Consider the following 22,692-nt stretch of genomic DNA (forward strand, 5'->3'; position numbering starts at 1 on the left):
AGATTCTTTGTTAGTTATATTTTTATAGTATACCTATTTAATATCATAAATTTTTGTGTTTCTCTCTATAATTTTGGTCAAACTTTGAGATGGTTTGACTCTCCAAGATTCTTGGAATGATTTATAATTTGGAACGGAGGTAGTATATATGATGATTGTTAGCTTATTTGAGTTATACGCTTATATGCTATCTCTAAGAAAAATTGTTGGACTTTAAGCTATGTGAGAGTTGGTTTTCTTTTCAATTTGTTCTGCTGTGTCATTCTGTCATTGCAAGGCATGATAAGTTCATATGCTCATCATTTTTCTTTCCTATTCCATCTCCAAATCATTCCTGATTCTCTCCAAATCAAGTAGATAGCATGTTTAATGTTATTAGAGTTACTCTCAGAAAAAAATTTAGTATACCTTAACAAATTCGTAACTCTAACCCCTTTTCTAGCAGAGTCAAAAAGCAACTAATAAACATAATACACGTACGGGCAATGCAAAAGCTGATCTCTTTCTGAAATTGGAAGACATGAACAATCTTCGAAAGGAAAAGATCAAGTGATCAACAAGAGGACAATACACGTACGTATGGCAGCTGTACACCATGAAGAGCCGCCATTGCTGAGGACTGAGGTGCTGACCTCGAGATCGTTGGTGTATTCGAAGCCGCTGACGTTGCCGCAGTCACAGTACGCGGCTGCGCGTTGAAGTCATTGCTGGCGAGCTGGGTGCTACCAAGCTACGTATGAGATAGTCACACGAAGCATGCTAGCTAGTTTGGACTTTAGATGTGTCTCATATGAATTCGGTCCACTCATGGCATCTCTCTCTTCTGACAGTTCTTCATTTGATGCTGCATCTGTCCACTAGTTGGTGCCAGTCTCCCAGCTCTAAAGGGCCCTGGGTTTCTTCTGAAAGTGAGGTTATTCTTCCACCATGCTAACCGAGGAATCTGTTGGGCATATATGACAGTTGCTGATCTTGGGAGGAGGGAGGTAGTTCTCCTGATCGTCCTGCAACGTTATGCAATTGAGGTAACCGGGGAAAAGAAGAACGTGGCAACTGTTGCAGCCGTGGCGAAAGAGAAATCATTATCCAGAGGAGCAAGTCCATTCAGCTCATTCAGATTCAGGAACAGAAATCGACACATCTCTCCACTATAAGCAAATATCATATATCTGATCCTTCTCCCCCTGTTAATTCAATTTCTTCTTGGTTGATCTTTATTTGGTTCATGCAATGCAAAGCCTAGCCTTAGGCATCCCCCTCCTTACGGTTAAGGGTAATTACTTCAAGCCCACATCCCCTCTCTCCCACTTTACACCTCATAATGCACTGTTTTTATCGAGAGAAGGACGATTTCACATCTTCTTAATCCAAAATGAAATGGCTGAGGAGAAGAAGGTTCCTTTTGGATGCCCCGGGAAGAGATCCATGATGGGTACGTGTGGGGTGAACCAAATCCTCATTGAATTGGATTTTTCCATTCGAGAGGGATCGTACAAGGTCAGCAGTACCCTGTAGGGCTGACTACGCCACCTCAGCATTGCCATTTATGATTATGGCCTGGTTTGGGGATTGCAGGCCTCCCTTTGGGAGGCCCGCACGACAGGCTATTAGCTCAATGGTAGAGCGCGCTGCTGATAATTGCGTCGTTGTGACTGGGTTGTGAGGGCTCTCAGCCACATCGATAGTCACGAGGCTCATACCAAGCGCTAAAGTATGTAACCCATGCCATACTCCCAGAAAAAACCCGAACGACCTTCAACAAAAGGGTATCTGTACCCAACACCGACAGATCATTCTTGGGTAGATCCCGCTCCTAAACATAAGGGAGGGATTGGGGAAAGGGGCCGGGCCTTTCCCCTTCTCCCCCTTACCATAACTCTGATGAGCAAAAAGAGGAAGGGGTTAAGAGCTTTGGGACACGAGTTGTAAAGAACTAGTTCTGATAGTTCAGCTCACCGTGTCCCCTGCTAACGCTATCCCCAGCGATTACGTGAATTATAGGGGACCTCTATGGATATTGCTCATCTCTTTTCCTTCTCTTACCTTATTATTCGGCCTACCTTGTCCTGGGTCCCTACGAGAGGATCAGGAAGGACACACCTCTAGTGTACCAGTTATTATGCCTACGGTAGACGCTGGGTAGCCAAGTGTGGAGAGGATAATTGCTAAAGGCATATAAGTGGTAAACCCACCCAAAATGAGTGCTCTCTTCTCCGATTTCCCTAGAGCCTCCGGTAGCACATCCAAGACAGCAATCCACCCATACAGGGATGACTGCAAATCCAATCCGGTACAACGCTTCTTGGCGTACAACGGGGGTTTGCTAGTTAGCGCACGCGCTCCAGAAGGCCAACCAACAATCAATTTCCGACAATACCCAAAAGTTTCCTTTTTTGGATTTCGTGATATTTCCTTTCCCCTTTTAGCTTCTGCGGTGTGCGGTCCACAAGGGTAGTCAGCCGCCAATTTCGTGGTCGCTCGTCCCGAGCCATCCTAGCGAGCGACGGATGACAGGTCCGGTCTATGTGCCCCACATCGCATCGCACCCCACTCCGCCGCACCACTGCACAACAGGTTCGTACTTGATTTTTTTTCTTTTCTTTTCTTTTTTCATTTTTCATTTTTCCATTCAATTAGTTTTTTTCTTTTGGCATAGGAACATTTAGTATTTGTACTCATGTGGATCCTTTACGTGCATAATCGATATACATAAGTTATCCAATAAAATTCGAATCCAAGTTATAACAAAAGCTATATGTATAATTTATATCCATCATAAAAATTATGCAAAATTATTATGTAACAAGTTAGGAGGGAGAAGTTATACGTATAAATCAAATGCTGCTTAGAAGTTGTATGCATAAGTTACGCGTATAAATTGTATATATCTTGAAAGTTATGCATAAGTTACGCGTATAAATCAATTAGTTTTTTCTTTGGAAAGTTATAACTTGTAAATATAATTTTGTGTATAACTTATAACACACATGTTCTGAGACATAAAATCTCATCATAACTTTTACGTATAATTCTTTCTTCACCTTCTCAAAAAATAACTTTTTAGCACAACTTTTACAATACATAAAATTATGGTACATAGTTTTTTCAAATAACTTGTGGAGGACAACTTTTTTGCACAATTTCTATGGTGTTAACTTTATCAGAAAGATTTATTGCCCAATCTTTTAACGTACAAGTTCATCATATAACTATATACTTTTTTCTACAACTTCTATAAGAATTTATCAAGAGAACTTAGACACATGATAGAAAAAAGGTAAAAAAGGAAAGAATCTGAAAAGAAAAAAATGATAGCACAATTATTTATGGAATGTAATGAAAAAAGGTATAATAAAAGAAAAGAGAAACACCTTAATGTCACGACTCACGTGGGTGCGGGGAGTCTGGACTCCGGAGAGCGCGCAGAGCTCGTCGCGCACCAGGAAGCGTTCTCACGCGCGATCACCATAATGGAATTCCGCGTGCAACGTGACAGCCGCGATAGAGGTGTCTCCCCCTCCCACGTGACGGCTCAAGTATTCCTTTGTTTTCTGTTTTATTTCAATTTTTCCCATTAGGTTCCATAGTAGCAGGTGTTATCATTTCCTTTCCTTTTCAGATTTCCCTTTTTTACTTTCTTTTTATGTAGTTCTCTTGCCAGTATTCATAAAAATCATTCTAAAAAATATACCAAGGATTGTAGATAAGCTTGTACGTAACAACTTTACAAAAGTTGTGCGAAAATATTGTCCTCCACAAATTATTTGAAAAAAAATCTATGTATTAAAATTGTATGCATCATAAAAGTTGTGCTAAAAATTGTTCTTCAAGCATAGTCATTAGGAAAAACTTATACGGAAAAATTGTATCTGTAAAAGTTGTATGTACCGTAAAAGTTATGATAAGAATTTATCTTTCAAAAGGTTTGTATAAAAAGTCAAGGTGTGTGTAAAAAGTCATGCCTAAAAGCTGTATTTACAAGCTGTTACAAGCTGTAACTTTCGAAAAAGGAAAGTTGTGAAGAAAAAAGTTTTCCTGAAAAGAAAATAGATCTGATGTCGGAGATCTGACGCCAGAAATTTATTGGGATGATTCTTCATAGTGGTCTATCTGACGCGCTTGAGGTGATGGATTACAATTTTGTAAGCGCTTGCAAAGGCTGCGGTGATATTCGAAGTAGGTAGTGGGCCTCTCCTTTCCAACAAAAATCAAGCCCATGGGCTTCCTCAACGTAGTGAAAAACCCTTTTCCTGAGCAGTAACCATTTCCATATTTTTGTTGGTGTCAAGTGTTCATGACGGCGTAGTTGGGCTCGAAACAGAATAGGAATCGCAGATGAGCAGGAAGATGCGAATGAATGATTTTGGTACCTAATTGGGCTCGAAATAGTCTCCTCCGTAGCCCTGATATGCCCAAAATATTGGTACAGAATGACCTGACTGACTACTGACTAGCTTGTTGGTAGTTTCTATTGGACGTTGGGCGATAAAGGCTCGTCTAGTCGTCTTTTACCTTCCCGACAGCTGATGATTATCTGTTTCAGAAAAACAGCTGATGATTATCCTTGAGATGAACAATCAATTTTTAGTATCACCAAAAAAATTCAGTAAAAATATCATTCAGTGCACTACTCGAGCTGCCAAAAAGGAGCCGAGGAGTTGACACCATGCGAGACTGCAGCCTACAAAAACCCGGGAGTAAAATTTATCTATTTATAAAAAGTTGCAACAATTGAAATTTTTTTCACCAAACTTAGATCCATCATATTCCTCATGGAGGCCCATTTGTCAGGCAAAAAAGTACGAAAGGGAGGGAGAGATTGGTTTCGTAAATATTTTCCACCAAAATCATAATACTTTTTACACCTGCAATTTTCTATATCCACCTCCTGCAGCCGCGATTACTTTTCCTTTAGCACACACTTTTCTTTTCTTTGCACATGCATTCACCCATAATTCGTGTTATTATCTATTTTGAAAGAATAATAATTGACATTATTAATAGAAGGAAAAGAAAGATGTGTATTATTTTTGGAAGGAAAATAAATGATATTGTTATTTGATGGAAGAAAATTAAATATGTGGCTGTGGTACGTACATCTGTACTAGTTCTAGAAAAATTTGGAGCACATTTGCAAAAACACATCGGGAACTGGAGGATGCAAAACCCAGAAGTCCAGGAGATGAACATGAACCCAAACCACACAACCACTGTAGATCTCATCAGTTTGACCATGTCCAATTTGCAAGCGAACTCAAAACAGTTTTAGGAGCATGTTGCTGTATCCAAATTTGACAATTCCCTTCTGATTACATTCTCTGGTAACGTCAACACCAGTTCTCATTGCATCATCACCCTCTCTAAAGCTGATCTGACCATCTGCATACCTCTGAATTAGTGGACATGATGAGTAGTAATACATAACATGGAAAAAGCTGAGGCCGGTTTCCCAATGTCTAAAAAAATATCGAAAAAGCTACGGGAGTCCAAATGGAAGCAAGAAAGAAACATCCCAGAGACGGCCAAATATAACCAACTCGTTGACGGGAAGTACATATACATAGTAATGCTAGTGGTGTAGTGTGTTGTCAGTCTGGCCGTCCTGTTTCGAATGAAGAGCATTTGTAAGTAAGGCCCCGTTTAGTTTCCAAAATTTTTCCTACAGTACCCGTCACATCGAATCTTTCGACACATACATGAAGTATTAAATATAGTTGAAAAAAATAACTGATTATACAGTCTGACTGATTTTCACGAGATGAATCTAACGACGTTAATTAATCCATGATTGGACATTAATTTGTAAATAACAACGAAAGTGCTACAGTGTCAAAACCCAAACTTTTTCGCGAACTAAACAGGGCCTAAGCAACACTAAAATATGGATCGGGTCGCTTGTTGACTCCGTGTGGGCCCTATGCTCTTTGACGGAGTACACATGCCACATCGATTGTACGTTTAGACAAGGCCCAAAATGGCCATAATTTGATTTTCAAGCAATTGAAAATGATCATATTAGGAATCTTTTCCTAATGTACTACAAAAATATTTTGATTTTGAAAGTTCATCTTCAAAAATCTTGGATTTTGATCATCTCTTGTTACAGGATATTGACTTGCTATGAAATGCGTGATCATGACTTTGAAAATGCATGCCAAACCTTTTGTGTCCTTTAAATTCATCTTCAAACGACGAACCAACTGAATTCCTTATTTTCCCCCCTTCAAATTCGTGGCTGAATTCTGATCAAAATCAAATGGGAGAATGCCGGCCATGATCGTTGCTCTGACCGAAGACTAACATAATTAGAAGACATTTGCATTCACAACTAACATTAACAGATGCTTAGATGTGCTACAGAAATCCAAGAAAAGAAGAGACGAAATGCGAGAGGTATGCGTGCCACTCGCACAGCACTAAGCCACTAACCCTCTCCTCCTCTCCTGTTCCGCATGACGTGGCCGCAACGCCGTCTGCGCCCTCGAACCTCATCGATCACCGGATTGTGGGCCCGGGAGGCCCCACCTGTCAGCAAGCGCCCCTCGGTGCTCAGTCAGCACCGGCCCCACCTGTCAGCGGGCGTGCCTTGATGCTCAGTCAGCACCCAGCGCCGCCGCCGCCGCCGAGCGCGCCTCCGCCCTCGCTTATTTGGCTTCTTCCTCCCCCGATCTGATGGCGGCCAACTACGACGGGAAGGCGCCTCTTCTCTCTCTTCTCGCTCTTCTAAATTGGGCTGGGTTGGCTCGTCTCTCTCTCCTCGCCGAGGACGGAGGAGGAGCGATAGAGAGGAGGAAGGCGGAAGGCCCCGGCGCGACGGAGAAGGTTCGGATATTTCTCTCCCTCCTTTTCCGCTCCCACTCCCTCGAAGGTTCCTCGGCGAGTGGTTGCCGCTGGAGATTGACGAACGACGGGCGGACGGACGTGCGCTCTTCTCTTCAGCCGCCGATCATTCTCGCCCTCGCCTTGAATCGGCAGGCAAAGCATCTGTGCTCGTTCCGGGGGGAGGAACTGATTGATCAGATGGTGGGTTCCAAGGGGGACGACGAATGTGGATGCCCCCGTCTGTCGTATCCCAATTGATCAGATTAGTTGATTGGACGACGACGGGTTTCCTTTGTTCCCGGCGATCGATCGATTTGTCTCGATCGGCAGGATCGGGATTGTCTAGCTGCTTGCCTGTTTTCTCCTTGTTCCTGTCGGGCGGGCGATTCCGGGAGGGTTGGTTCACGCACGCCGAAACAGCGGCGGACACTTCGATCGATTGATCGGTCTCTGTTTTTTTTTCTCTTTCGATCGCCGCTTTATTTATTTCTCTCTTTGGTTTCGTTTTCTCCCGTCCCGGCCACGGAAATTTGTTCTGGCTCGCAATTGCAACCGGGAGAAGAGACGACGGCTGTTCCTCCGCGTTCCCTTGGATGCGGGAACAACAGGTGATCCATTTCGGTTAATGCCTTGGAATTCCCTGGATATTTTTGGGCTCATGAATAATCCCAGAATTACGGGTTTGTTCGTTTGATTCCCATTTATTTCCTGTCCATCCTTTGACCCTCATTGGAACCTAGGACTTCCCCTGCTTTTCTGCCATTCTATAGTTCCAGCCTTTGCATAATCCTGCGTTTCCCTATTACTTTATTTATTAACATCGGTCTTTTTTCCGGCGCCGAGATGTAAAGTTATCATACATGTTTGGGGATACATCAGGTGCTTTGCGGATCACGTCGCAATCGTTGATCCGCATTGGCTTGGCGTGCTAGTGTGGGTATAAGTGGATCCACCTTTCAGCAAAGGCAATAATGTCAGCTAGAAAGGGAGGGAGGGAGGGAAGGGGCGCCAGGCTACCAGTAACTTTATTTCTGGTGGTTTTTCATCCTCCCATAAGCTTCACGGTTGTAGGAAGCACCTCAGTACCTAATTCACATGTAGAGTTGTTCCTAGGATTTACCTAACTGAAAGGTAGTTTTTGACAATGGAGTTGATTAGGCTAGGCTGCCCAATTGTGTGCACGTAGACGTCAATGTCATTCTGGTTGTGCTGCACAAGTTTGGGCAGTCTTTATGTTATTCTTGCAAGCAAAATTCAGCAAGTACTGGTCAATGGTTGCTACCTTTTATGTTTCAGCTCCTATATATGTGACCCCTGACCTGGGCTCTTTGATACCTTGGTTTCGACGAGAGAAATACCTTGTTTCATCAAGTCATTTATTCTTCCTGCTAATGCTGGCAAGTTTTGGACACGAAAAGCAGTATTGCTCAGATACTCCTGTGTGCTGAACTGTGTAGGTTTAAGAGCATCCCTTTTCTATCTTTGTTGGTTATGCATCATTTGCACTCTTTTCGTGTGCCTAGTAGGTTCAGACTCAAATTATATATAGTTCATTATTATCTTCTGTCATATGAACAGGTAAGATGCCTGATTTTAGTATGCTGATAGTATGTGTGGTCTCGAACTCTCAATGTGTCATTCTCTTGCCCACTGTAATTAATCTGTTTAAAACAGTTTTGTGTCATCAATTAAATTTAATTATGACCTGGCTGACATTGAAATATTCAACTTTCAGTAATTCAATCTGCCTCTTATTTCAGTTGAATATCTGATATGGATGAAGCCATGGGAAGGCGAACAGCCAGTGGCCTTCTTGTCACCAAAGGAGGCTCAATTCTTCTCTTCAGGGAGGAAAGTCCGCACCACAAGGCCAGTGCATGTTGTACACGACTTGGATGCAGCAGTAAGCTTTTCCCGAACAAAGACAGGAAGATGCACAAGACAACTAAGGAAACATCAGGTCCTCAGAGATCACATGTTTTGAGGAAATCCAACAGGATGTCCCCTCAAGGAAGTATTTCTTATGATGGAAACACCAGCAGGAATGCAGCAAGTACTTTTAGTGAGGCTGGTAATAAACCAAGAAGAAGAGAAAATGCCGGACGTGATCTACTTGCCCGGTTGAAAGAAAGGGTCAATGCATCAAGAAAGCGCTCGTTCAGTGGAGGGAGTAGTCCCTGCCTATCACCATCAAACACATCCAACTCTGGTTCCTTAAGCAGTAGCCGATCAATTTCAAGATCGCTATGTCGGCCAGCCTCGAGAATGAGAAAGGATGGAGGAAGAGTTGCCGAAGCTGTTAGGATGCATAGAACCAGAGACAGTAGTGGAACTACTAGGGAAGATGTGCCAAGAAACTCCAACCAAGATCCGTCAGGCAGGTTTCTTTCTCGAAGCTTGTTCAGACACAGGAGTGGAATTCAGAGAGGTCCAGTATCTTCATTGGAGGATAGTTTGGATGATTCCAATGAATACTGGCGCTTTGATATGGATGAAAGTGCAGAGGTACATTTTCTTATACATATCACCATACACATTGTTAATTATCCACCCATTTTAGATATATCTGCATCAGAAATGCAGCTCTTCTGCATTCACTGAAATAGTTAAACTATGGGCACCTTCTAGGGTGGTGCGGTATCTAGTCAACCTACTATATACATTGTTTCAAATTCTGACCTTAATGGTATACAATTGCTGCACTGTCCATCAGTAAATTTCATCATTACCATTTCAAAATTCAAAGACCCCTCCGCCATTTTCCTACACTTAACCTCTGTATAGGAAATATTGGTGTTCTGACTATTCTGATTCCTTGAGTTAGTAGTTAGTACTTTGGTTGTCTTTTAATCTCTCAATGAGTGATGTTAATGAGACGATGACAGAGGCAACTCATGTTGCCAGTAATGTTGAACAGTGTGTTCTTAGTAATGACATTATGCCTTGCAGGTTGAAGATTACTATGTCTTTAACGATCAGCATAGGGGAATGAGAATGGACATTGATGACATGTCTTATGAGGTACATATATTCTTCAGTCTGACAATGTTTACTGAAGCCCACATCCATATTTATATTCAAAAAATTTATCAAATCTATTTCGTTTAGAATGTTGGCATTTTTTGGGGGGTTTTGTGATCAACTAGAATATGTTATGCTATAGGAATTACTTGCTCTTGGGGAGAGAATCGGTACTGTAAGCACTGGCCTTTCAGATGGTGCACTTTCTGAGTGTTTGAAGAGAAGCATCTATGTGCCCACAACTTCAACAATCCATGAAGATGGTGACCTCAAATGCATCATATGTCAGGTATGTTCATATACTGTTACGGCATGATTAGATTACTTTCTACATTCCTTACTGTAACCATTTGTTCAAATATACAACTATTTTCATACCGTGGTTCTAGCGTTGGTAGATGTAAATTATCAAAGTACAATGCTAATGCACCATCTAAGTAGCATTAGGTGCTCGGAAGCTATTCAGGTTTACCCATTTGGATTTCTGAAAGAATAACTTTAGTCTGGGCATTCACAATGATACTACTGTGAAACACACTTGAGCACAGGATAGTTATCAGTCAGAAAGTATCAGTGAATACTATAATGGTTACCGACAGGAAGTTTTCTATTGGTTGTACCCCTGGCTGGAGAAAGAAAATGGATTACTTTAAAAAAAAGACGTTTTTTTGGCATAAATAAAAAAATTATCAAGGACTGCATTACAAAAATTAGGGGTGAAATACTGAAATCACACTGAAAACCAGCTACCACGAGGGTGGCCTGCTGTATAGCTGGTTACTGAGACTCAAAATACTTGCCCCCTGGGCACAGCATATCTTAGAGACATACATATTCAGTATAAGTGGCGTCTTATTGTCGTTTCCTTTTGATGTAATATTTCCAGGAGGAGTATTTTTCTGGTGTGGAAGTGGCCAAGATGGCATGCAAGCACTACTACCATGTCACTTGCATTCAACAGTGGCTTGGGCAAAAGAACTGGTGCCCGATCTGTAAATCCTTCGCTTCTTCTGTCAGCTCATAGAGTTCTTACAGAAACATATAGTTTCATTATATTTACATAGGACTACGCTGTATCTTTTTGTTTCTAGAATGAATCATTCCTTTCAACCCCAAACTGTCCATCTCGATCAATTCATACTCAGTCAAAGCAAGCTAAATGTAGCAGGAAAATAAGTCCGAGCAGAAAGGGTTTTTCTCAGTTTTGATATTGAAGAAAGAAGTCTGTTAAAGTCCGGCTTTCTCTGTTTTTCATAGAAACACGAAGAATTCTTCACTTATTGTGCAATATCTGGTTGCCATTTGCATATTTTCTTGTCGTTTCAATGCTGATTTTCTTGTTAGTGTTTACTAGCAAATATGCTCGTGCGTTATGACCAGAGGAGGAGAGAAGACACCGATCACCGAAGACATTCACCTCCACTCCACTTATTTAGTAGTCACTCCACTCCCATTGTAACATACAAAATAAGGGAGCCTGTTGTAATCGTCTCGTGCTTGTAAGGTAATCCCTAAGGTTTGTGTAAGTGCTTGGGGTTTCCCGAAAGAAAAAGTCGTACGTAAGTTTGCTATGTGGAAATGGATTAAGCTTTTCTGTGATTTTCCCCGCTTTCCTTTAAGCTCGTCCATATGGGGCGATGTCTCTACGCTAGGGACCCTAAAGGAGAAACCTCTGCGTTTGTTGTTTTCGTGTTAGCCCTGATAGCGGCGTTTGTAGAGAACCTTGTGTGTGTGCAGATAAGTGTTCCCTTCGGGTGGAACTGCCTGGGAAGACGGTAGAGCCTGAGTCCTGTGTGTGCGTGGCTGGGCTAGTGAGGGAGAAGAATGGGCAGGCCTGGTTCTGAATCGAGCTAGCTACGCATGCGCTGAGTACCGAGTAGGATTGACGCCAAGCATAGTTGCACGACAGGCTGTGAATTTTTGGTCTCGCCAACCTGTTAAGGATCCTGAGAATTGCACGTATACTCATAATCTGCTAATTAGCCGTATAATAATCACGCACGTGCACCATAAAAGCAAAGTGCTCCACACATCATATAAGCATAGATAGTGCTTAAATAGTAGCCTTGAATTTTGGGTGCCAGAGCCACTCCCTGGTGAGTGCTCGCGCGCTATTCATATTCATGAATAAAAATTAGGCACATAATTAGCAATACATTCAAATAGTAGCGTGAAAGCGACGCTTTGCTCGCTGAATTGCTAAATATTCCCTGAATACTATTGAGAATAGTATGTGAATTTTCATTCCGAGCAGAGCCCTCTGAAGTGGCTCATCCACTTCGCAAGCGTGATTTTGCTATTCGTATTTTATATTTGAATAGTACCTAGTATTTTGAATAGTGCCACTAATTTGAATAGTGTCTGTATAATTTGAATAGTGCTGTGAATAGTAACTCAAGATTTTAAATTTTGCGAGTTATAAATTTGATTTGTTTGAATAATCCCCTTTACTTGATCCATTAGTTCAGTTTTCACTTCTCTTGAAATATTAATTCTCTCAGTATTTATCTCTAATGCATCCATAGCATTATCTAAATCATATAAACCTGCATCATCTAAAGTGTCTATAAAATCTTTGTATTGTTGGGCATTATTTTCCTCATCTTCATAACTTTCTAAAAGCTTATGACTCTAGTTGTTTTTCTTCATTTAAAGCGTTATCTATCGTAATATTATCTTTAAGAATTTATGGATTTCTTTTGCCTTTATGATTATGTGAATCTTTTTAGGTTTAACTCTACTTCCCACTTCTTTACTACTAACGCTTTAGATTTCTTATCATTAGCTCTCTTTCTTTGGCCATCCTTTTTAGATTAGCTATCTTTCTTATGAAATAAAATTCCTTTTCTCTAATTGCAGGCCATTCACACAACATAGATGTATTATATTCTTCTGGTATTTTACTTAGTTTAAACTCATAATATTTAATTTCACCTTCTGAAGTTTCCGTTTTTAAGCAAATCTTAGATATTCACAAATACCTTTGTTTTAATAAGGTAATGAACTTCCCTTGAATTCAAAATTTAATAATCAGGCTCTGATACTAGTAAAGGGGATTATTCAAACAAATCAAATTTAAAACTCGCAAAATTTAAAATCTCGAGTTACTATTCACAGAACTATTCAAATTCAATTGACACTATTTAAATTTGTGGCACTATTCAAAATACTAGGTACTATTCAAACTCGAAATATGAATAGCAAAATCCCACTTGCGAAGTGGATGAGCCACTTCATAGGGCTCTGCTCAGAATGAAAATTCAGGTACTATTCTCAATAGTATTCACGGGATATTTAGCAACTCAGCGAGCAGAATGTCGCTTTCACGCTACTATTTGCAGTAGTAACGTATGACTAATTATGTGCCTAATTCTTATTTATGAATATGAATAGCGCGTGAGCACTCACTAGGGAGTGGCTCTGGCACCCAAAACTCAAGGCTAATATTTAAGCACTATCTATGCTTATATGGTGGGTGGAGCACTTTGCTTTTATGTAGACATGCGTGATTATTATACAGGTAATTAGTGGATTATGAGTATGCATGCGATTCTCAGGATCTTTGGCAGGTTGGCAGGACCAAAAAAATCACAGCCGGTCTTGCAACTATGTTTTGTGTCAATCCTACTCGATACTCACCGCCTGCGTCGCTGGCTCGCTTCAGAACCAGGTCTGCCCATTCTTCTCCCTCACTAGCCCCAGCCACGTACACACAAGACTGGGGCTTTATCGCCTCCTCAGGCAGTTCCATTCGAAGGGAACAATTCTCTGCGCACACAAGGTTCTCTACAAACGCCGCTACCAGGCTAACACAAGAACAACAAACGCAGAGGTTTCTCCTCTAGGGTCCCTAGCATATAGACATCGCCTCATATGGACGAGCTTAAAGGAAAGTGGGGAAAATCACAGGAAAGCTTAATCCATTTCCACTGAGCAAACTTACATACGGCTTTCCCTTTGGAGAAACCCCAAGCACTTACATAAACCTTAGGGATTACCTTACAAGCGCAGGACGATTACAGCATGCTCCATTATTTCTATGTTACAATGAGAGTGGAGTGGCTACTAAATAAGTGGAGTGGAGGTGAATGTCTTCGGGGTGATCGGTGTCTTCTCTCCTCTTCTGGTCCAGGGTCGAGTGCGTGCGTCTAGCTTCTCGTTTTATACATGGGAGGAGCCTTCTGGCTTGAGGAAGCATATGGACACCTGGCATCTTCAATTATTCTCCTTTACTGTTGCCTAGACTGCTGGACGGTGCTGCTATCTTCAATAATTGTCCTGGCTACAGTAGAATTTACTGTTTATTCTTTTTGCCTTATCCACTTTCTTCATGTGATATTCTCTGTATATAATAGTCTTCCATGCCCAAATGATTGATGTCGCAGACATCAAGCAAACTTTTGGCATGTATATCCCATGAAGGATTTGTAGATAATACTTTATCAACACGGAATATATTTGCATGATATTAAGTTCATATATTTTAACCTTTGTAGTATGTGATCCTCAATACTCTGGGTCTTGTCCATGACCACGAATATCCAACATATCATCATCAGATATTGGCATATTTATTTTTTGATTCATAATCCTTCTTTATATTTTCTTTATAGTCTTTCTTTGAAGAACGGGCAGGACAGGTTTTGAAGCGAGCAAGTGACCCATGCGGTGAGTACCAAGTAGGATTGACACAAAGCATAGTTGCACGACCGGCTGTGAATTTTTGGTCTCGCCAACCTACCAAGATCTCGAAAATCGCTTGCATACTCATAATCCGCTAATTACCCATATAATAATCACGCATGTCCACCATAAAAGCAAAGTGCTCCACCCACCATATAAGCATAGAGTTCTTAAATTGTACCCTTGAATTTTGGGTGCGAGAGCCACTCCCTGGTGAGTGGTCGTGCGCTATTCATATTCATAAATAAGAATTAGGCACATAATTAGCAATACATTACTGCTGCAAACAGTAGTGTGAAAGCAATGCTATGCTCGCTGAGTTGCTAAATATTCCCTAAATACTATTGAGAATAGTATGTGAATTTTCATTCTAAGCAAAACCCTCTGAAGTGGCTCATCCACTTGGCAAGTGGAATTTTGCTATTCATATTTTGAATTTGAATAGTACCTAGTATTTTAAATAGTGCCACGAATTTGAATAGTGTTGTGAATAGTAACTCGAGATTTTAAATTTTTTGAGTTTTAAATTTGATTTGTTTGAATAATCCCCTTTACTGTTATATATATTAATTAGCATATAAACTGTATATATTATACATTATATGTATTTTATAATAGCATAGTATGCGTCGGTCGAGAAATTTAATCTTTTTCTATTTTACTCACCGAGCGCTAATTCTAAATGGTTTGGGACAGCACCTGTTATCTTGACCTGCTGGCCATACCGTAGTGTAAGCACCATTGTTAGAATTGGAGTATCTCTTTCAAGCACACACACATGCCCACTCCAGTTCAAACAACAGATCATCAGAACAAGACTACAGGTTCACAGATGTCAGATTTCCCACATATTTCTGAGGTTCAGAAGAAAGCGATCATGGATCTCAAGAGCTGTTGCAAACCGAGCCTGTTGTCACTACTGAAAACACAGATTATCCAAAGTTTCTAAAGATCCCAAAGGAGCAACGACGGCAGTAAACACGTTAAACACAACCATGTTTCTTTTCGCGTCGGTGTGCCTGTACATTCTGTTGTGATACTGCAATAGAGATCCAGACTTGTGTAGCCACCTGCCACCACATATTCAAAGAACACGCGGAGTTTATGTTTAGCCAAAGACTAAAGGAAGATATTGTATTTCCATTAGAGTAAAATGCACCGCCAGTCTTCAAACTTGACTCGTAATGCTCAACTTCTATATTTTCTACGAAATTTTGTTTCAAAACTTTTTGCTAAAATATTTTTGCTCCTAAATTTATCCTTTTTATTTCTTCTCACTTATAAAAATCTTGTCATATGAGTTTCATTTTTGTACACTTTCATATAATTTTTTAATTTAACCATATTTGTAACAAGTAAATTTCTTATGAATTTCTTTTGCACGTATTATTGTGTATATAATTTTGTATTGGAACAAATTATATAACTTTTTGATTATATTTAAGCAACTGTGATTTTTACCTCATGTGATATGATTAGCAAGTTTAAGGATTTGATATGTGAAAAGTTTGGAAATCTCGATAAAACCCCGAGCTAAATTTGAAGATATCTGGCGATGCATTTTACTTAAGGATGGCAACGGTTTGGCTAAGGTGTGAGTAGAGTAAATACCCGCCCGTGACAATATCTTAAACTATAAGGCATACTCATACCCGCAAAGGCTAGTGGATAAAATGTTACACCCGTACACGTACCCACTAGGTATGGGTCGGGTTTCGGGTACCCGTCAGTTATATTAATAATAGCATAAATAACCTTTCATTCGGTTGTATAGACTAGTACATTTTGAATTTGGTATCCATACAAGCAAACACAAAGCATTAGTTAATTAGAGAACTGAACGGTTATTTTGTACATTTTTTTCTTAACATCTATTTTGTAGTTGTAAGTAAGTAAATGCGTTTAATTCTACTTAAGTATTTCATCTAAAAAATGCAACATTAATCATACACTTCACTACAAATATAAGTAAAATATCAATGTCATTTTCACATTTATTAGTTCACACAATCTTATTATTCGTCTATGTAGTTCATACAATCACAAGAAAATAAAATATAAAAATTGCGAATGATATGAGTTTACTAGATTATTTATTGTATTTCGGGTACCCAACGTTGGGTACCCGCGGCTCGCATGTAAAATTCTATATTCGTACTCGTATCTGCGGGTAAAATTTCATACCCTTACACTCATCTGTCGGATCGGGTACCCGCGGGTAAAATTGCCATCGCTAATTCTACTTTTTACATTAGGAGCCTAAAGCAAGCAGAAACAAGCCATAAGTAACAAATAGGAAAATAGCTTTTCTATTTATAAATGTGGAATAAGCATGTTGTTTTGACCAACAACAAATTGAACGCAGTCACTCAGTGGGGCTTGATAACTGATCCCCTTGGATTTTATGGGATGAAATGATCATATTCCCTCTTTTTATAGAGAGCTTGTCAAGTGAGCAAAGTTGCTAATGTATCATACAATTTAATAACATGATCATGTCATCCTCATTTACACTAATCTTAGAAGGAAAAAAATTATTGTGTGCAAATATTGCGTTCCTCAACATCAGCTGACAAGACGAGTGCTTCCACAAGAAAGTAGAAACACTGGTGCGGAAGCACTACGGTAGTGATTGGATGATTGGCTTAGTTTCTAGCCAGACTAAGACTAAACCAGGTCAGTCTTCACCAGGCTAAATTAGACCTGATCACGGGCCACCCGACCCGATAAACCCGATCCAACCCGCCAAAAAAACCCGACCCGACCAAGTGACGGGTCGGGTACGGGCTGAAATATTTGACCCGAAACTAAAAAAAATCGATCCAATCCGAAAATTACACACAAAATTGCCGGCCAACCCGACCCGACCTGAACCCGACTCGACCATGTCATGGGCCGGGCATAGGCCAATTTTTTTTTTGACCCCAAACCCGAAGTGACCCGACCCGACCCAACAGATGATCATGTATAGGCTAAATCAATGCAAGTTGCAAATATTTGATCTGGTTGGCTTAAGTTAGCTTGTATTGTGAAGCTCTTGTTTGTTTGGATGCAGGGTATGATGTGTTGACGATCAAAATTGGCACTGGTCGAACAGACCGGTCTGACCGGTGCTTGAGAGCGGTCTGACCGGTCTGGATCATGTAGCCGGTCTGGCAACATCGACCGGTCAGACCGGTCTACCTGGAATCCGAGTACAACTAGAACTCTTTGTAGATTTAGATCTGTAATATGATTTCTTGCGGGATAAATCCACCCCACCCTATAAATATAAAGGGTCACGGCCGATTAGGGTATCCAATCGATCAAATCAATACAACTTTTATCTTTTTACTTTTCTCTTGCCTTAGCTTTTCCAATCTACTATTTGTTGTTCCTCCGTCGTCTCTACGTCGATTGAGGGCGTTCTAGGTGGCATGCCGATCCTAGAACAACCCTACGTGCGCCTGCCCCGACGGGTCTTCCCGGGCTAACGTTCGTAGGCTTCGTCACCGATCTGCCGGCGGCGACCGGTCTGACTGCTCCAAGGGACCGGTCTGACCGGTCTACGCAGGAGGCGCTGCAGCGAGCTGCCTCTTCGCGCCGCACGTTCGAGTGCGTTCCTGTGTTGATCCCGAAAGGCGACATACTTTTTGGCGACTCCGCTAGGGAAAGAGTCAATCGGTTGCCATGGCCGGTAAAATTCCTAAACCTAGCGATGTTGATGCCGCCAACATACAAAGGCCGACTGTTCAGCAACTTTCGGCCGAACAACAGAAGGCTCTTGATGACATCCAGAAGAAGATCAGAGAGGAGAAAGAGAAGGAGATCCAGAAGCTGGAGGAAGAAGCCATGAAGCAGTACATCTCGCACTTCTCCATCGACCGACAAGGGAAGGTCACGACGGATGCCGACTTCGATGCTTCGCAGTTTGAGGTAAAATTCGATGAGAGCGAACAACCCGTTCTTAATTCTGAAATAGCTAATGCTATAGATGATGCTGTTTCTTCTCATGTGAATAATAAGTTGGAATTTATTGGTCAAAATATGCATGATATGTTTGATGATCGTTTTAGCCGAATTGAAATACATCTTGGCATGAAGTCTGTCGGTAATAATGCGTCTACATCTAATGCCGATAAGACAATTCGTGGTTCGGCAATTCCAACTAATAATTCTATTGTGACTAATTCGGCTAATCAGCAAAGCCGAATTAATTATAATGCATCACCTCATGCCAATGTGCCATATGGGGCAGCAAGTTCGTTGCGACATTCCACACCGCCGAATTTTGCTCAACCTAGTAGTACACCGATCACAAATCGGCTTAACGCCGATGATGTTGGATCAGGTAGTATCAAAGAGGAGGTGATTAAGATATTTCGGTAAACTTTTGGTATAGAGCCTAAAGCCAAATGCCGATCTTATCAAAGGCCATACTCTGAGAATTACGATTATGTTGCATATCCTCAAGGGTTTAAAATTTCTGAATTTGTTAAATTCACTGGTGATGATAGTAGAACTACATTGGAGCATATAGGTCAATTTATTATACAATGTGGTGAAGATAGCACTAATGATATTTACAAATTGAGGTTATTTCCTTTATCTCTATCGGGTGCTGCATTTACATAGTTTATTTCATTGCCACCCAATTCAGTTTTCACTTTTACTGATTTAGAGCAAAAATTTCATGATTATTTCTTTAGTGGTGAAACTGAATTGAAATTGTCACATCTCACATCGGTTAAGCAAAAGATACATGAAGGTGTTTTTGAGTATATTAGAAGATTTAGAGATACTAGAAATCGATGTTATAGTTTGACAATTTCTGATAGAGATTTAGCTGATCTAGCTTTCGCTGGTTTACTTGATTTTCATAAAGCAAAGCTAGAGGGACAAGAATTTCTAGATGTTAGTCAAGTCTTACAAAAGGCTCTGGCTAATGAAAGCCGAGCTAAAGAAGCTAGAGATTCTCAAAAGCCCAATGAAAAACTTAATCGTCCTGTTTATGTGCTCGGGTGTGATTCCAATTGTTCGGACGATGAAGGTAAAGATGTTTATACCGCTGAATTTGTTTGGTCCTCTAATGATAAACCTTGCATTTGCGGTTCTCTTAAGCCGATTCATAAAGATCGGCAAGAAAGATTTACTTTTGATGTATCCAAATGTGAGAGGATATTTGATGAATTATATAACAATGGGTACATCAAGATGTCGCATGTCATACCGCCGCTTGAAGAATTAAAGCGGCGAGCTTATTGCAAATTTCATAATACTTTCTCTCATGCGACTAATGATTGCAATGTGCTTCGAAGGCAAATTCAATCGGCTGTTAACGAAGGCCGAATAATTGTTCCACAAATGAAGGTGGATCAGAATCCTTTCCCTGCACATACACATGTGCTTGAATTGAGTAATCCTAAAGTGTTAATTCGGCCAAATCAAGCCGAATCAATAAAAGGAAAAAATATAATTATTGGTGAAGAAAGGTCTGAGCCTTCAAAATCTCATCAGGAAGCTCCAGCAAAGAAGGTCCCTAAAGATTCATTGAAGAATTCAGCGCTCGGGGGGCAAGAACAGAAGAAGGATGCCAGATCTGCTCAGACCGGTCTGGAGACCGGTCCGACCGGTCCATCTGGGATTTCTAAAAAAAATTCCAGAAACAACAGAAAGGAGAGGCCGAGTTTCAAGCAACTCTTGGCCAAATATGAGGAGAAAAGAGCTACTCAGAAACAGAAGAAGCGACAAGATCAGGCTAAAGATACAAATCCATCATCGGAGCATCGTGAGCAATCGGCTTCTCATGTTCAACATGGTAATAATGCTTTTGCGCCATATTCATTTGGTGGGCCGATTGCTCTATGGTTCTAGTCGTATCCGTACTATTACACACCTATAGATTATAGTAAAATTTATATATATCTATATTTTATTCAATATTCTTCTATATATCAAAGTTATGGTGCCTCTCAAAGACTGATTGTTGCTAGCAATAATCTGGTCAAAAGCAAACCTGATTGCAGCAAGGAGGGTGAGAAAGACATAAAGCAAGACAACAAGTATTTACAGCCGAGGTGGTGCCCTTCAGGCTTGTCTCACACCCAAAAGAGAAGGCTGCAGCGGATGCGCAAGAAGGAGTCTATGGAACAGCAAGCAGAGGTTGTACCAGCAAGATCGGTGACCATGAAGCAGGTATGGAGGCCTAAGCAAGTTGTTTCATCATCAGCTTGAAAAAGAAGCAAGATATGGCCGATAGAATTTATCGCCCTTAGAACAAAATATGGCCGATGCATATTTATCATCGTCCTTAGACAATTTTGGTCCAGAGGCTTGTTTTTTTGGCATGCTAGCATCACCAAAAAACAGGGGGGCATATGTTGACGACCAAAATTGGAACTGGTCGAACAGACCGGTCTGACCGGTGCTTGAGAGCGGTCTGACCGGTCTGGACCATGTAGTCGGTCTGGCAACACCGACCGGTCTGACCGGTGGGTCTGACAGGTCAGACCGGTCTACCTGGAATCCGAGTATAACTAGAACTCTTTGTAGATTTAGATCTGTAATAGGATTTCTTGCTGGATAAGTCCACCCCACTCTATAAATATAAAGGGTCACGGCCGATTAGGGTATCCAATCGATCAAATCAATACAATTTTTATCTTTTTACTTCTCTTGCCCTAGCTTTTCCAATCTACTATTTGCTATTTCTCCGTCGTCTCTACGTCGATTGAGGGCGTTCTAGGTGGCCTGCCGACCCTAGAACAACCCTACGTGCGCCTGCCCCGACGGGTCTTCCCGGGCTAACGTTCGTAGGCTTCGTCACCGATCTGCCGGCGGTGACCGGTCTGACCGCTCCAATGAACCGGTCTGACCAGTCTACGCAGGAGGCGCTGCAGCCTGCTGCCTCTTCGCGCCGCACGTTCGAGTGCGTTCGTGTGTTGATCCTGAATGGCGTCAACAATATGATGACCTTGTATTGATTGAAGATGGAATTACCATCCTATTTCTCTCATTCTCCGACGTCCATTCTTCTGTTGCTTCATGCTCTGAATGTTCTAACCACTGGTTGCAAGTATAAAAAAGGAAATCACTGTCTGTATTTTATTTTGTATCTATTAATTTGATACGTAGCCTCTGGCATCTTTTTTTAATTATTCGTTAGATTCAACTATTGCTCATAGGCACCCACAGGTTGTTTTTATCCTTTTGCTGCCTATCTTCATCTTTCTAGTGCTTGTTCCATTCTCCTATGCTATCTGCCTCTCTCTGAAATCTGCCATGGCTAATATCACTCGATTCAAGCGAAGCACATCGAGATGGCCTTCGGAGCTCGTGAACCTGGTTGCGCTTTGTTAGGGTCAGGGCCAGGGCCAGGGCCAGGGCTGACCACTGGTTCAACACAGCCGGTGGTTCCGCTAGCCGTTGCTGATCAAGTAGCAGCGACGGAATCATGGGATTTGTGAGTGCCTCGACAGCGGGCGGCGGCGACCGCGCCCTTATGCAGCCGTCGCACGGGCGCTAGGAAAACGGTGGTGGCTGCTGCTGTCCCGGAGCAGGTGCTGCACGGTGAGAGGCTGAATCGATCTCTGACGAGGCTCCATCCATGGAGCTCGAGTATGGCTCAATCGAGCTCCATCGAGGCAGAATCGAGCTCCATCGAGGCAGAATCGAGCTCGAGCATGGTCAAATTGGAATTGGATTCCCTCTCACCTTCGTCACCTTTTGTCCGGCCCCATAGCCACATTCCAATCACTACCTACATGAGAAACGAGGGCGTCACCGCGTGAGCACGCTAAAAATCTGCATCTGATAGCAAGGCGGGCGCTGGATCCTTCAGAAAGCAACCTGTGATCTTCAACATCAAGTACACTGGGAAATGTCCACAATTCGGGGCCAGTGATTCCCTGCCACCAGCTCTCTCCATTGCAGACGCCCTCACAAAAACGAAAATGGCCAATTGGCCCCGGTACCGCAAGACTTGCACCACCATCGGGTATTCGGGTGCATCCAATTTTGCAGAACAATTTAAGAAATTCTCCCGATTCAAAAAAAAAAAGGAAAGGAAATCTCAGATCTACGGGTGCGGTGTCAAGAGCCAAACGGAACTTGTCTGTCCCTACGCCCTCCTAAACCACAAACCAAATCAATCCACCACACTGACCTCAGAAAAAAAACAAAGATACG

General features: G+C 41.5%; 1 protein-coding gene across 2 annotated transcripts; it reads left to right on the top strand.

The window, feature by feature from the left end:
• Positions 1 to 6,626: 6,626 nt before the first annotated feature.
• LOC120679901 (E3 ubiquitin-protein ligase MBR2-like) lies at positions 6,627 to 11,152 on the top strand. 2 transcript variants are annotated; one of them, XM_039961558.1, is made up of 5 exons: positions 6,627 to 6,822; positions 8,583 to 9,327; positions 9,772 to 9,843; positions 9,986 to 10,132; positions 10,730 to 11,152. In XM_039961558.1, the coding sequence occupies exons 2-5, from the start codon at positions 8,596 to 8,598 to the stop codon at positions 10,865 to 10,867; spliced, it is 1,089 nt and encodes a 362-aa protein (XP_039817492.1). In that variant the 5' UTR covers positions 6,627 to 6,822; positions 8,583 to 8,595; the 3' UTR covers positions 10,868 to 11,152. The 2 variants fall into 2 exon arrangements, with proteins under 2 accessions (XP_039817492.1, XP_039817493.1); XM_039961559.1 differs by lacking the exon at positions 6,627 to 6,822 and adding an exon at positions 7,852 to 8,275.
• The last annotated feature ends 11,540 nt before the right edge of the window (positions 11,153 to 22,692 follow it).

The sequence above is a fragment of the Panicum virgatum genome, chromosome 6N (assembly GCF_016808335.1).
Source record: "Panicum virgatum strain AP13 chromosome 6N, P.virgatum_v5, whole genome shotgun sequence".
Lineage (NCBI taxonomy): Eukaryota > Viridiplantae > Streptophyta > Magnoliopsida > Poales > Poaceae > Panicum > Panicum virgatum.